The following is a 13,557-nucleotide window of genomic DNA, read 5'->3' on the forward strand; positions in this document are numbered from 1 at the left end:
TGGAGAAGGCCTCCTTACAGAGGCAGGACAACAGGATGTCGAGAGGTGAGCCAGCAGGCTTTTGATGTGTGACTAACCCTCCCAACTCAGCTAAAGAGACTGGACCAAAAGATGCCAGTGTGGCATTAACATTAGTGACATGACACCACCTCCATGCTGGGACTGGGACCACATTTCACCTGAAAGGTTAAAGTCAGCTTCTTCTGTGTTTGTCACTGAGACCAAGCTGGCCACCAGAGTTAGAATGACATGCCAGTGGCCCTAACCAACATTCTGGTCCTGCTCTGACATGGTGACACTTCATAGACGAAAGCTCAAACCGCTGTGAGACTGCACTGACAATGCTCATCTTTGGGATTAAACCACACTACAAACACATCAGACTTCTTATCTTACCAGATACATTTAACATGTCGTCGATCCTCCCCGTTATCCAGTAGTAGCCATCTTTGTCTCTACTGCAACCTGTGGAATGAGACATCATCAGGACTGTTTCCATTAGAGAACTAGAGCCTCTCAGGCATCTGCTTTAGCAGCAGAGGAGAGCTCTTCCAACTAATGAACTCTTTGCTTTGGCCTGAAGGCATGGACACATTTTTGAGTTGGCAACAGAACCGTTAGCTGCTGCTGACTCCACCAGAGGCCGTGATGAAGCGCCGTGCTTTACTCTGTTTCAGAACACTTTGGTAACTTACGGCCACATGCTTCTATTACTGGTTTAACTACAGTAACTGGTAATAAGTAAACTGTGAAGCAGCCTTTCTCCATGCCTGAACCCATGTCCAGATCCAGACCAGAACACACACCCTGGTTAGAGATGAGGACATAATTGTTAGCTTCAGGTGGACATTAGCAAGTAAGCTAGGGGTAACAAGGTGTGTGTTGTCCTGTGTGCATGGCAGAGTAAGACCAGTGACCTCAAATGGTGTCATCATCAGAGGCGTTACCTGACCATACTCGTGGTTGGTCTGTGAGAAAGACTGATCCAGTGAAGATTGGACCTGCTGGTTCCAGAGGGACAGTGTCCCTGGCATTTTCTAATCTACAGAACTTTATTACAGCAGGTTTGAAACTGGACCCGGCTGAAGTGAATCTTACTGTAACCCAAGACTAATGTGCCAGTGTACACACAAGTGAGAAGTTCTGCAGAACCACTGTGACTGTGATGATGACACTCATCTTCTCACTCAGCTCACTGCTGTCTCTCACCGTCTCCTGTGACGTAGTATCCAGGGAACTTCTTGAAGTAAGTGGTTTCAAATCTTTGATGATTTCCATAGACCGTCCTCATCACACCGGGCCACGGCTGTTTAAACACCTGCATGAAAGAAATCAACACACATGACCAGAGCAGAGAAGGCATGTGTGACAGAGATGAACTCAGTTGTGATGACAGCCTCCTGACCAAGTATCCTTCACTGGGCCCTTCCAACTCCTCTCCCGATTCATTCAAGATGGCTGGAACTACTCCAAAGAACGGGAACGTCTGAAGGAACCAAACAGAACACATTAACATCTCCCTCTGATTCAACTCTCATACAAAGTAGGAACAAAACAACTAAAACGGAAGGAAACAGCAGCATCATCACAAGCTTCTGTGTTTTAGCCCAAGTCAATTTCACTAAAAGGTTTCGTCTGTCGGAGATGTTGCAAATTATTAGTAAAAAGCAAAAGAGACGGGATGGTGCCTTTGTCCTATCTTTTATTAGTTTTAATATATTTTATTTTAGCCATTTCAAGTTAGATGTATTGCCATTTCCCCTACATTTGTCTGTCAAATGGCAAAATATTGCCATTTCCCCTACATTTGTCAGTCAAAATGTCAATTTGCCATTTACCCTACATTTTCGGTCAAATGGCAAAATACAAGTGCTGGCCAGTAAATTAGAATATCATCAAAAGGTTGAAAATATTTCAGTAATTCCATTCAAAACGTGAAACTTGTACATTATATTCATGCAATGCACACAGACCAATGTATTTCCAATGTTCATTACATTTAAATTTGATATTCATAAGTGACAACTAATGAAAACTCCAAATTTGGTATCTCAAAAAATTAGAATATTCTGAAAAGGCTGAATATAGAAGACACCTGCTGCCACTCTAATCAGCTGATTTACTCAAAACACCTGCAAAGGCCTTTAAAAGGTCCCTCAGTCTTGTTTTGAAGGCACCACAATCATGGGGAAGACTTCTGACTTAACAGCTGTCCAAAAGACAATCATTGACACCTTGCACAAGGAGGGCAAGACACAAAAGGTGATTGCTAAAGAAGCTGGCTGTTCGCAGAGCTCTGTGTCCAAGCACATTAACAGACAGGCGAAGGGACGGAAAAAATGTGGTAGAAAAAAGTGTACAAGCTCTAGGGATAACCGCACCCTGCAGAGAATTGTGACGACAAACCCATTCAAAAATGTGGGGGAGATCCACAAAGAGTGGACTGCAGCTGGAGTCAGCGCTTCAAGAACCACCACGAGGAGACTCATGAAAGACATGGGATTCAGGTGTCGCATTCCGTGTGTCAAGCCACTCTTGAACAAGAAACAGCGCAAGAAGCGTCTCGCCTGGGCCAAGGACAAAAAGGACTGGACTGATGCTGAGTGGTCCAAAGTTATGTTTTCTGATGAAAGCAAGTTCTGCATTTCCTTTGGAAATCAAGGACCCAGAGTCTGGAGGAAGAGCGGAGAAGCACAGAATCCACGTTGCATGAGGTCCAGTGTAAAGTTTCCACCGTCAGTGATGGTGTGGGGTGCCATGTCATCTGCCGGTGTTGGCCCACTCTGTTTCCTGAGGTCCAGGGTCAATGCAGCCGTCTACCAGGAAGTTTTAGAGCACTTCATGCTTCCTGCTGCTGACCAACTTTATGGGGATGCAGACTTCACCTTTCAACAGGACTTGGCACCTGCACACAGTGCCAAAACCACCAGCACCTGGTTCAAGGACCATGGTATCCCTGTCCTTGATTGGCCAGCAAACTCGCCTGACCTTAACCCCATAGAAAATCTATGGGGTATTGTGAAGCGGAGGATGCAATACGCTAGACCCAACAATGCAGAGGAGCTGAAGACGACTATCAGAGCAACCTGGGCTCTCATAACACCTGAGCAGTGCCACAGACTGATCGAGTCCATGCCACGCCGCATTACTGCAGTTATTGAGGCAAAAGGAGCCCCGACTAAGTATTGAGTGCTATACATGCACATTCTTTTCATGTTCATTCTTTTCAGTTGGCCAACATTAGAGAAACAAACATTTTTTCATTGGCCTTTAGAATATTCTAATTTTCTGAGATACCAGATTTGATGTTTTCATTGGTTGTCACCTATAAATATCAAAATTAAACGTAATGAACATTGGAAATACATTGGTCTGTGTGCATTGCATGAATATAATGTACAAGTTTCACGTTTTGAATGGAATTACTGAAATATTTTCAACCTTTTGATGATATTCTAATTTACTGGCCAGCACTTGTATTGCCATTTTTGCTACATTTGTCTGTCAAATAGCATAAACTGCCATTTCCCGTGCATTTGTCCGTCAAATAGCAAAATGTCAAATGTTAATTTGCCATTTCCCTCAAATGGAAAAACTGCCATTTCCCTACATTTTCGGTCAAATGGCAAATTATTGCCATTTTCTCTGCATTTGTCCGTCAAATAGCAAAATATTTCCCCTACATTTGTCTGTCAAATGTCAATTTGCCATTTACCCTGTCAGTCAAATGTCAATTTGCCATTCCCCCAACATTTGTCAGTCAAATGTCAATTTGCCATTTACCCTACATTTGTCAGTCAACTGTCAATTTGCCATTTACCCTACATTTTCGGTCAAATGGCAAATTGTTGCCATTTTCTCTACATTTGTCCCTAAAATGGAAAAACTGCCATTTCCCGTACATTTGTCCGTCAAATGGCAAAGTATTGCCATTTCTCGTACATTTGGCCGTCAAAGGGCAAAGTATTGCCATTTCACCTTCATTTGTCTGTCAAATGGCACAAACTGCCATTTCCCGTACAATTGTCCGTCAAATGGCAAAGTATTGCCATTTCCACTTCATCGGTCCGTTAAATGGCAAAAAATGCCATTTCCCCCCTACATTTGTCCGTCAAATAGCAACAATTGCCATTTCCCCAACATTTGTCTGTCAAATAACAAAATATTGCCATTTCCCCTACATTTATCTGTCAAATGGCAAAATATTGCCATTTTTCCTACATTTGTCAGTCAAATGGCAAAATATTGCCATTTTTCCTACATTTGTCAGTCAAATGGCAATGTGCCATTCGCCCTACATTTGTCTATCAAATGGCAAATAATTGCCATTTCCCCTTTACCCTCTCCCCAGTGCTCTGAATGTCAAAGTGAAGAAATTCAATGGAGCGCGGGTAAACGGCGGGACTAACTAGGACTCTCTTAAGGTAGCCAAATGCCTCGTCAATTAATTAGTGACACACATGAATGGATGAGCGAGATTCCCACTGTCCCTACCTCCTTTGGTCGTATAAGAGCAATTTTAAAAGAACTTTATTTTTAAACGCAACATCAGAATGACATGATATTGATAAGGTATAACTGTGGGGTTGTGCACTGTTGATATAAAGTGGAGTGACCCTGTGGAAACAGCAACTTTCCATTTAAGAGCATTTTGAAATCACTGAAAATTAGGTCGTATATGGGCAATTTAAAAAAAACTTTATTTTGAAACGCAACATCAGAATGACATGATATTGATATGGTATCACTGTGGGATTGTGTACTGTTGATATAAAGTGGAGTTACCCTGTGGAAACAGCAACTTTCCCTTTAAGAGCATTTTGAAATCGTCAAAGGTATGTAAATTATGGACAATTGTAAAAGGCCTTTATTTTGAAACGCAACATCAGAATGACATGATATTGATATGGTATCACTGTGGGGTTGTGTACTGTTGATATAAAGTGGAGTTACCCTGTGGAAACAGCAACTTTCCCTTTTAGAGCATTTTGAAATCGTTAAAGTTTGGTTGTATATGGGCAATTTAAAAAAAACTTTACTTTGAAACGCAACATCAGAATGACATGATATTGATATGATATCACTGTGGGGTTGTGTACTGTTGATATAAAGTGGAGTTATTTTGTGGAAACAGCAACTTTCCATTTTAGAGCATTTTGAAATCGTTTAAGTTTGGTCGTATATGGACAATTTTAAAAGGCCTTTATTTTGAAACGCAACATCAGAATGACATGATATTGATATGGTATCACTGTGGGGTTGTGTACTATTGATATAAAGTGGATTTACCCTGTGGAAACACCAATTTTCCCTTTTAGAGCATTTTGAAATCGTTAAAATTTGGTCGTATATGGACAATTTTAAAAGGCCTTTATTTTGAAACGCAACATCAGAATGACAAGATATTGATATGGTATCACTGTGGGGTTGTGTACTTTTGATCTAAAGTGGAGTTACCCTGTGGAAACAGCAACTTTCCATTTTAGAGCATTTTGAATTCGTTAAAGTTTGGTCATATATGGGCAATTTTAAAATAACTTTATTTTGAAACGCAACATCAGAATGACATGATATTGATATGGTATCACTGTGGGGTTGTGTACTGTTGATATAAAGTGGAGTTACCCTGTGGAAACAGCAACTTTCCATTTTATAGCATTTTGAAATCGTTAAAGTTTGGTGGTATATGGGCAATTTAAAAAAAAACTTTATTTTGAAACGCAACATCAGAATGACATGATATTGATATGGTATCACTGTGGGATTGTGTACTGTTGATATAAAGTGGAGTTACCCAGTGGAAACAGCAACTTTCCATTTTAGAGCATTTTGAAATTGTTAAAGTTTGGCTGTATATGGACAATTTTAAAAGGCCTTTAATTTGAAACACAACATCAGAATGGCATGATATTGATATGGTATCACTGTGGGATTGTGTACTGTTGATATAAAGTGGAGTTACCCTGTGGAAACAGCAACTTTCCATTTTAGAGCATTTTGAAATCACTGAAAATTAAGGCGTATATGGGCAACTTTAAAAGGCCTTTATTTTGAAATGCAACATCAGAATGTCTTGATATTCATATGGTATCACTGTGGGGTTGTGTACTGTTGATATAAAGTGGAGTTACCCTGTGGAAACAGCAACTTTCCCTTTTAGAGCATTTTGAAATCGTTAAAGGTATGTAAAATATGGACAATTGTAAAAGGCCTTTATTTTGAAACGCAACATCAGAATGACATGATATTCATATGGTATCACTGTGGGGTTGTGTACTGTTGATATAAAGTGGAGTTACCCTGTGGAAACAGCAACTTTCCATTTTAGAGCATTTTGAAATCGTTAAAGTTTGGTCGTATATGGACAATTTTAAAAGGCCTTTATTTTGAAACGCAACATCAGAATGACAAGATATTGATAAGGTATCACTGTGGGGTTGTGTACTGTTGATATAAAGTGGAGTTACCCTGTGGAAACAGCAACTTTCCATTTTAGAGCATTTTGAAATCGTTAAAGTTTGGTTGTATATGGACAATTTTAAAAGGCCTTTATTTTGAAACGCAACATCAGAATGACATGATATTCATATGGTATCACTGTGGGGTTGTGTACTGTTGATATAAAGTGGATTTACCCTGTGGAAAAAGCAACTTTCCATTTTAGAGCATTTTGAAATCGTTAAAATTTGGTCGTATATGGACAATTTTAAAAGGCCTTTATTTTGAAACGCAACATCAGAATGACAAGATATTGATATGGTATCACTGTGGGGTTGTGTACTGTTGATCTAAAGTGGAGTTACCCTGTGGAAACAGCAACTTTCCATTTTAGAGCATTTTGAATTCGTTAAAGTTTGGTCATATATGGGCAATTTTAAAATAACTTTATTTTGAAACGCAACATCAAAATGACATGATATTGATATGGTATCACTGTGGGGTTGTGTACTGTTGATATAAAGTGGAGTTACCCTGTGGAAACAGCAACTTTCCATTTTAGAGCATTTTGAAATCGTTAAAGTTTGGTTGTATATGGGCAATTTTAAAAAAAACTATATTTTGAAACGCAACATCAGAATGACATGATATTGATATGGTATCACTGTGGGATTGTGTACTGTTGATATAAAGTGGAGTTACCCTGTGGAAACAGCAACTTTCCATTTTAGAGCATTTTGAAATCGTTAAAGTTTGGTTGTATATGGACAATTTTAAAAGGCCTTTATTTTGAAACACAACATCAGAATGGCATGATATTGATATGGTATCACTGTGGGATTGTGTACTGTTGATATAAAGTGGAGTTACCCTGTGGAAACAGCAACTTTCCATTTTATAGCATTTTGAAATCGTTAAAGGTATGTAAAATATGGACAATTGTAAAAGGCCTTTATTTTGAAACGCAACATCAGAATGACATGATATTGATATGGTATCACTGTGGGGTTGTGTACTGTTGATATAAAGTGGAGTTACCCTGTGGAAACAGCAACTTTCCATTTTATAGCATTTTGAAATCGTAAAAGTTTGGTCGTATATGGACAATTGTAAAAGGCCTTTATTTTGAAACGCAACATCAGAATGACATGATATTGATATGGTATCACTGTGGGATTGTGTACTGTTGATATAAAGTGGAGTTACCCTGTGGAAACAGCAACTTTCCATTTTAGAGCATTTTGAAATCGTTAAAGGTATGTAAAATATGGACAATTGTAAAAGGCCTTTATTTTGAAACGCAACATCAGAATGACATGATATTGTTATGGTATCACTGTGGGGTTGTGTACTGTTGATATAAAGTGGAGTTACCCTGTGGAAACAGCAACTTTCCATTTTAGAGCATTTTGAAATCGTAAAAGTTTGGTCGTATATGGACAATTTTAAAAGGCCTTTATTTTGAAACGCAACATCAGAATGACATGATATTGATATGGTATCACTGTGGGGTTGTGTACTGTTGATATAAAGTGGAGTTACCCTGTGGAAACAGCAACTTTCCATTTTAGAGCATTTTGAAATCGTTAAAGTTTGGTCGTATATGGACAATTTTAAAAGGCCTTTATTTCGAAACGCAACATCAGAATGACATGATATTGATATGGTATCACTGTGGGGTTGTGTACTGTTGATATAAAGTGGAGTTACCCTGTGGAAACAGCAACTTTCCATTTTAGAGCATTTTGAAATCACTGAAAATTAGGTCGTATATGGACAATTGTAAAAGGCCTTTATTTTGAAACGCAACATCAGAATGACATGATATTCATATGGTATCACTGTGGGGTTGTGTATTGTTGATATAAAGTGGAGTTACCCTGTGGAAACAGCAACTTTCCATTTTAGAGCATTTTGAAATCGTTAAAGTTTGGTTGTATCTGGACAATTTAAAAAGGCCTTTATTTTGAAACGCAACATCAGAATGACGTGATATTGATATGGTATCAATGTGGGCTTGTGTACTGTTGATGTAAAGTGGAGTTACCCTGTGGAAACAGCAACTTTCCATTTTAGAGCTTTTTGAAATCGTTAAAAGAGTCGGTCAAAAATGGGCAATTTCAAATTGCTGTGGTTTGATAGTGTTGATACAAAATGCAACTGCTCTTTGGAAATATGACTTTTGCTTTTAAGAGCATTCTGAAGTCATTGAAAGAGTAGTTCACAAATGAAAATTCACAGGGCTTATACTTTGAAATCCAAAATAAGATTGCCTTGATATTGACAGGGTGCTAATTGTGAACAAGCCTAAATTATTTGTGATTATGTTCTTAAAATGATAATTCACTCGAAGTTGAATTTTATTTTGAAATCCGGTTTCCACATCCATTCCCGTAATAACTTGAATAGACGGGAAACAGAAAACAAACTGGAGGCTGGCTTGACACCAGTCCAAATGTCAGGGGGATTAGCCAGCCGCCGATGATCAAGGGAGCAAAACGCGCCATTTACAGGAACCGGGAAAACTGCCCGACAGAGCTTCATTTTCGCCAGCTTTCCACCTCTCTTCCCCCTGCGGCGTTGCCTCCTCCTCCAGGGCGGCGGCGCAGGAACACGGCACAGGTACGGAGGAACTGAAGCCAGAAAAGGGAGCAAAACCTTCTGTCCATCTCTATAAGATCCAGATACGGTTTTTGCAGAAAACTTGAGATCCAGGAGCTGTTGACGCTCATGTATCAGCAGAGAGTTTGCATCAAAAATAAAAACAGATAAAAACAATAAAATCAACAAAAGCTCTAACCCAAAACGGCAGACCAAGCACACTGGCGCCATTTTGATTTTTGACAGAAGCAGAACACAAAGCGCTGTAAAAAAAACGTGCAAAATGGAACAAAAAAAATGGCGTGAAAGGGGAACCGTTATAACGAGGAACCGCTGTACTGATGTTAGCTGATATTAGTTAGAAACAGTTTTTCTGTGTACAGATGTACATAAAAAACTGGAATTGCTCTGTTTTGTTTTTAGTTTCCAAGTTACATTTAAAGAGATGTTCTTGGAGTGTTCTGTTTTTGTTGGTCAACACAGAGGTGTCAGATCTGGTGTCAGTAGCCTGTCAGAGCATCTGTCAGTTAGTTCCCTTGCCAGCTTGTGTGTGTGTGGGGGGGGGGGGGTCTGCAGTGTGTGAGATTCGGTGTGGATTCTGGAAGTTTTGACTTGTAATTTGTGGGGGTTTCCCACAGTGATGATGGTAATAAGCTGCAGTAATTTTGAAGAATGAACCAAGAATAAACTATATTAAGGCTTACTACTACTAGGCTAGCTATTACATATGAATATATATCTATATAAACATGCTAAACATGTATGCAATATTTTGTATGTGATTGAGAGCACCCTCTTACAAAGATATGTTGCCATGACACTGGTTATAGAAGAATGGGTAATTTCTTCTTCACGCCATCGTCCTGGAACTTCAGGTTGCCCCAGCTTGGAAGAGCCCATCTATTTTAAATATTATTTGGCTGGGTTTTCATAACAATGTCATTTTAACTGCATCTTCTTCTTGGACACTTGGAGCAGACAGTTTAAGTAAAAACCAGAAACAGACTCACAGAACACGATATTTACCCAAGATTTACTTACAGCAGATCCAGGTTTCAAGGGAGTGGCTGCTGGTAGAGGAGTCAGCACGTGTCCTCCCTAGAAGACAGGAACCCAGAAGCATCACGTAGTGCTCAGACACGTCCACCAGCCCAGAGCAGGACAACAGTGTTAAAATCACATACCGAGTGGGCTCAAGGTCGTGTCTTAACTACAAATGGATAAATAGGTTCTTGGTAATGGAAAAAGACATCAGAAGATCTAGTTTTTCTGGTGGGACTGACAACCAAGGGTGGACGTCTTGAAGCCCCTTTAGCCTAGCTATGCCTTCCTGGTACCAGGACCAAAACCCAAAAGGTGCTGAGTCTGGAGCTACAATGATGTTCTGCTGAGCTGTGGTGGTCTCATGGAGGGGGCCATCAGCTTGAACACTGTTGCTAACCACTTAAACATTCTCCCTGTCCTGATAATAACACTTTACCTTCTTTGATATTGAATGTGCTACTACTAGTTTACCTCACATTTGTCAAAAAAGCTCCACCAATAATCTGCTTCAGACCAAACCCAACTAACGGACCATCTGGTTGTCGGCCTTGTTGAATTGCCACACTTCCCTGGGTCCTCTACTCATTACACACTTGTGTATTCAGCAACAGAACACCTGAGTGAGAGGTTCTCCTCTCAATAGTTTCAGAGAAGTAGAAACAGCCGGCTGCTACCGCTTCAACTTTAGGACAAACTACCGGAGTCCCAAAAGGAAAAACACCATTTAACATCACGGACAACAAAAGATGAGACCTAGACCTAGAAAACAGTGACTGGTGTTAAGCACTCTCTCATTTCGTTTGGCGTCTCAAGGAAGATACCCAAGGTGATGGATGAGTGCTCCGTGACCACGTTTAACATCTAGCTTGTTCTGTAAAATTTGCTATAGCAACTTTAACACAGAGACTAGTCACACAGGACTTGAGAGAAACAGAGAGTGGTGTAAGGGTCCTCAGACACCTGCAGGTGTGTGACATGTCCTCGGATGCCAAAAAAACATGCTTTAGTTGAGGACAAAGAACAAGAACATGTCCCATGCTGAACAATATCTTCATCTTCATCTTTATTTGCTGTGTTACTAACTCTGGCTTTTTATCCCACCAGTACACAAGCCTAGGACAGCTCCAGCATTCTCCTGGTGCTGGCAACCTTTCAGCAGCATCGAGAGCAGCACACCTCTATCTCTCAACTCAGCTGAACGTCACTTGTAATCACCCAGCTGCAGCTCATATCCACACACACAGACAAGGTGAGCGAGGGAAGGAGACGGAGAGGCTCAGAGACAGAGAGGTTTGCTGAATTAGTTGCAATTATCCTTGCACTGACTTGGATGAATGAAAATGATGCAAATTGTAAAGAGAAAATGATCGTAGCTTCTGATAGTCAAGCAGTTCTACTCAGTATTCAAACAGGAAATCCATGCAGGAAAGACTTGTTGAATAACGTTTATCTCCTTCTGTTGCAGATAATGAACAAAAACATGAAGGTTATATACATTTATTTGGATTCCTGCCCATGTAGGTGTGGAAGGTAATGAAGAAGCTGATATTTTGGCCAAACAAGCACTAAGAACAGAAGAGACATGTCCCAATTAGTCGAGCAGAAGGGAAATCATATATTAATTTAAAAGTTTTACAACTGTGGCAGGACTGTTGGGATAGTAGTGATACTGGGAGACATTTGTATAATATTCACAATAGGGTTGCGTATAAGAGAATTACTGAGGGAAATCGTAGACAAGAATCGGTTTTGTCTAGATTGAGGATAGGTCGTACAGGTTTAAATAATTCACTCAAGAAAATTGGAAAACATCAGTCAGGTTTTTGTGATTATTGTGGACAACAAGAAACTATGAAACATGTTTTAATAGAACGTCAGCAATATGCGGAACAGAGAACTGGACTTAAATTCATCAGGGATAAGGAGAACAAGGTGTTATCACTTTGTTCCCTTTTGGGAGACTCAAGCATATTAATTAGGAAAGTGTTGATGCGATATTTGATGGGTACTAAACTATTTTTTCGAATTTAAAAGTATTGATTAATTAGCTGGAATTGGTAGGTTAGTGTTGTTCAATGTAAAGTTTCCTCTGATCATTTTATTGATGAGTAGTACTCCGGTTTGGTATGTGGCGGTAATGCCCCGAAACTGGTAGCCAACTGCCAATAATTTCAACAGAAGAAGAAGAAGACAGAGAGGTTTTGTACAGTTTGAAGAAACGTTGGTTTTGCTCTTAAATCTTTTACAACACTTGTGCCATAAAACCATTTGGGTTGTTGAGCGGGACTATTTGAAAACAATTCCCTCTTTGCAGGGCTCTTTAGTTTAGAAACTGAGCTAAGTCGGGCAGGTTGCTCTTTTGTTTGGTCAGTCCAGTTCTTCTAAGAACCATTTGTAAGTACTGTCGACTTTATTAAGGTTTCCTCCTCAGAGGTAAGGATGTTTAGTTTGATTTAACTAACAGCTTGATGGTATAAGTTTCCCTTTATTTGGTTACCCAGCAGTTTTGCATAGTTAGTTTTGTTTAGTTGAAGGGAAGTTTAGTTAACTTGAACAGTAAATGGTTTGTTTGTCTTAATTATTTTTATTATTTAATTCCAGGTAGCCTTACTGACTTTCATCTCCCATCTGGATGCTTTTTGTTATAAATAGTTTTACTAAAGGTGATTTGTTTCTGGTCTGTTTTAATCACCTTTCTTGTGTTAGACCTCCCGGGATTTCTGGTTGGGGTCTTACAGCAGTTGCTGGTGTATTTCAGCACAGCAGCACCACACACAGGCTGTACACCATTACTACAGCCAGTTGGGTCTAAATGTGCTGTTCACAACAGTATTTTTACAGATTGTTTTGGAAATCCTGCGTTAGCATGTAAATGTTGGCATGTAGACGAGATGATTACTGACGGTTTCTGTCTGCCAGAAGGTGTCGACCACAGGACATCTTTTCTCTCCCACCACGGAATAGTACCACAGCCAAGCCTCAGGGTTTATGGGCTCTCCCACTGTTCCCAAAACCTTCAGAGACTTCCTCTTGTACCTAAAGACAGAGTGTCACACAGATTAAAACCGTTGTTTGGCAACGTGATGAAAACACCCAGAAAAAAGCAGAAGTAGTGAGTAACAGCAGAGGAGATCCAACTGTTGAAGACTCAGACATGTAGCTACCCTAACCCTTAGCAGAAAGCTACTCCCTACTGCTGCAGGACATCAGGTGGTCTCTTCAATAGAACAAGAGGGTCCATGCTAGAAGCTGGTAAAGGTGCTGTACACACTTATCTGGAGCATTTGTTGCCATAGTGTTTGAAATGTTTTTACGTACTGATGTTAAATATACAGTGGGGCAAAAAGTATTTAGTCAGCCACCGATTGTGCAAGTTCTCCCACTTAAAATGATGACAGAGGTCAGTAATTTACATCATAGGTACACTTCAACTGTGAGAGACAGAATGTGAAAAATAATCCATGAATTCACATG

At 39.8% G+C, this 13,557-nt stretch overlaps 1 protein-coding gene across 4 annotated transcripts in view; it reads right to left on the minus strand.

Moving 5' to 3' along the window:
* Positions 1-13,557, minus strand: part of acss2 (acyl-CoA synthetase short chain family member 2) — a 63,033-nt gene that overhangs the window by 6,855 nt on the left and 42,621 nt on the right. For all 4 annotated transcript variants that reach the window (XM_054745630.2, XM_070544865.1, XM_070544863.1 and 1 more), the window contains 5 exons: positions 12,987-13,119; positions 10,081-10,137; positions 1,406-1,486; positions 1,210-1,318; positions 397-465 (listed from right to left, as the gene is read on the minus strand). In XM_054745630.2, the coding sequence (XP_054601605.1) occupies positions 397-465; positions 1,210-1,318; positions 1,406-1,486; positions 10,081-10,137; positions 12,987-13,119 (449 nt within the window). The remainder of the gene's footprint in view (positions 1-396; positions 466-1,209; positions 1,319-1,405; positions 1,487-10,080; positions 10,138-12,986; positions 13,120-13,557) is intronic.

The sequence above is a fragment of the Nothobranchius furzeri genome, chromosome 15, assembly GCF_043380555.1.
Source record: "Nothobranchius furzeri strain GRZ-AD chromosome 15, NfurGRZ-RIMD1, whole genome shotgun sequence".
NCBI lineage: Eukaryota > Metazoa > Chordata > Actinopteri > Cyprinodontiformes > Nothobranchiidae > Nothobranchius > Nothobranchius furzeri.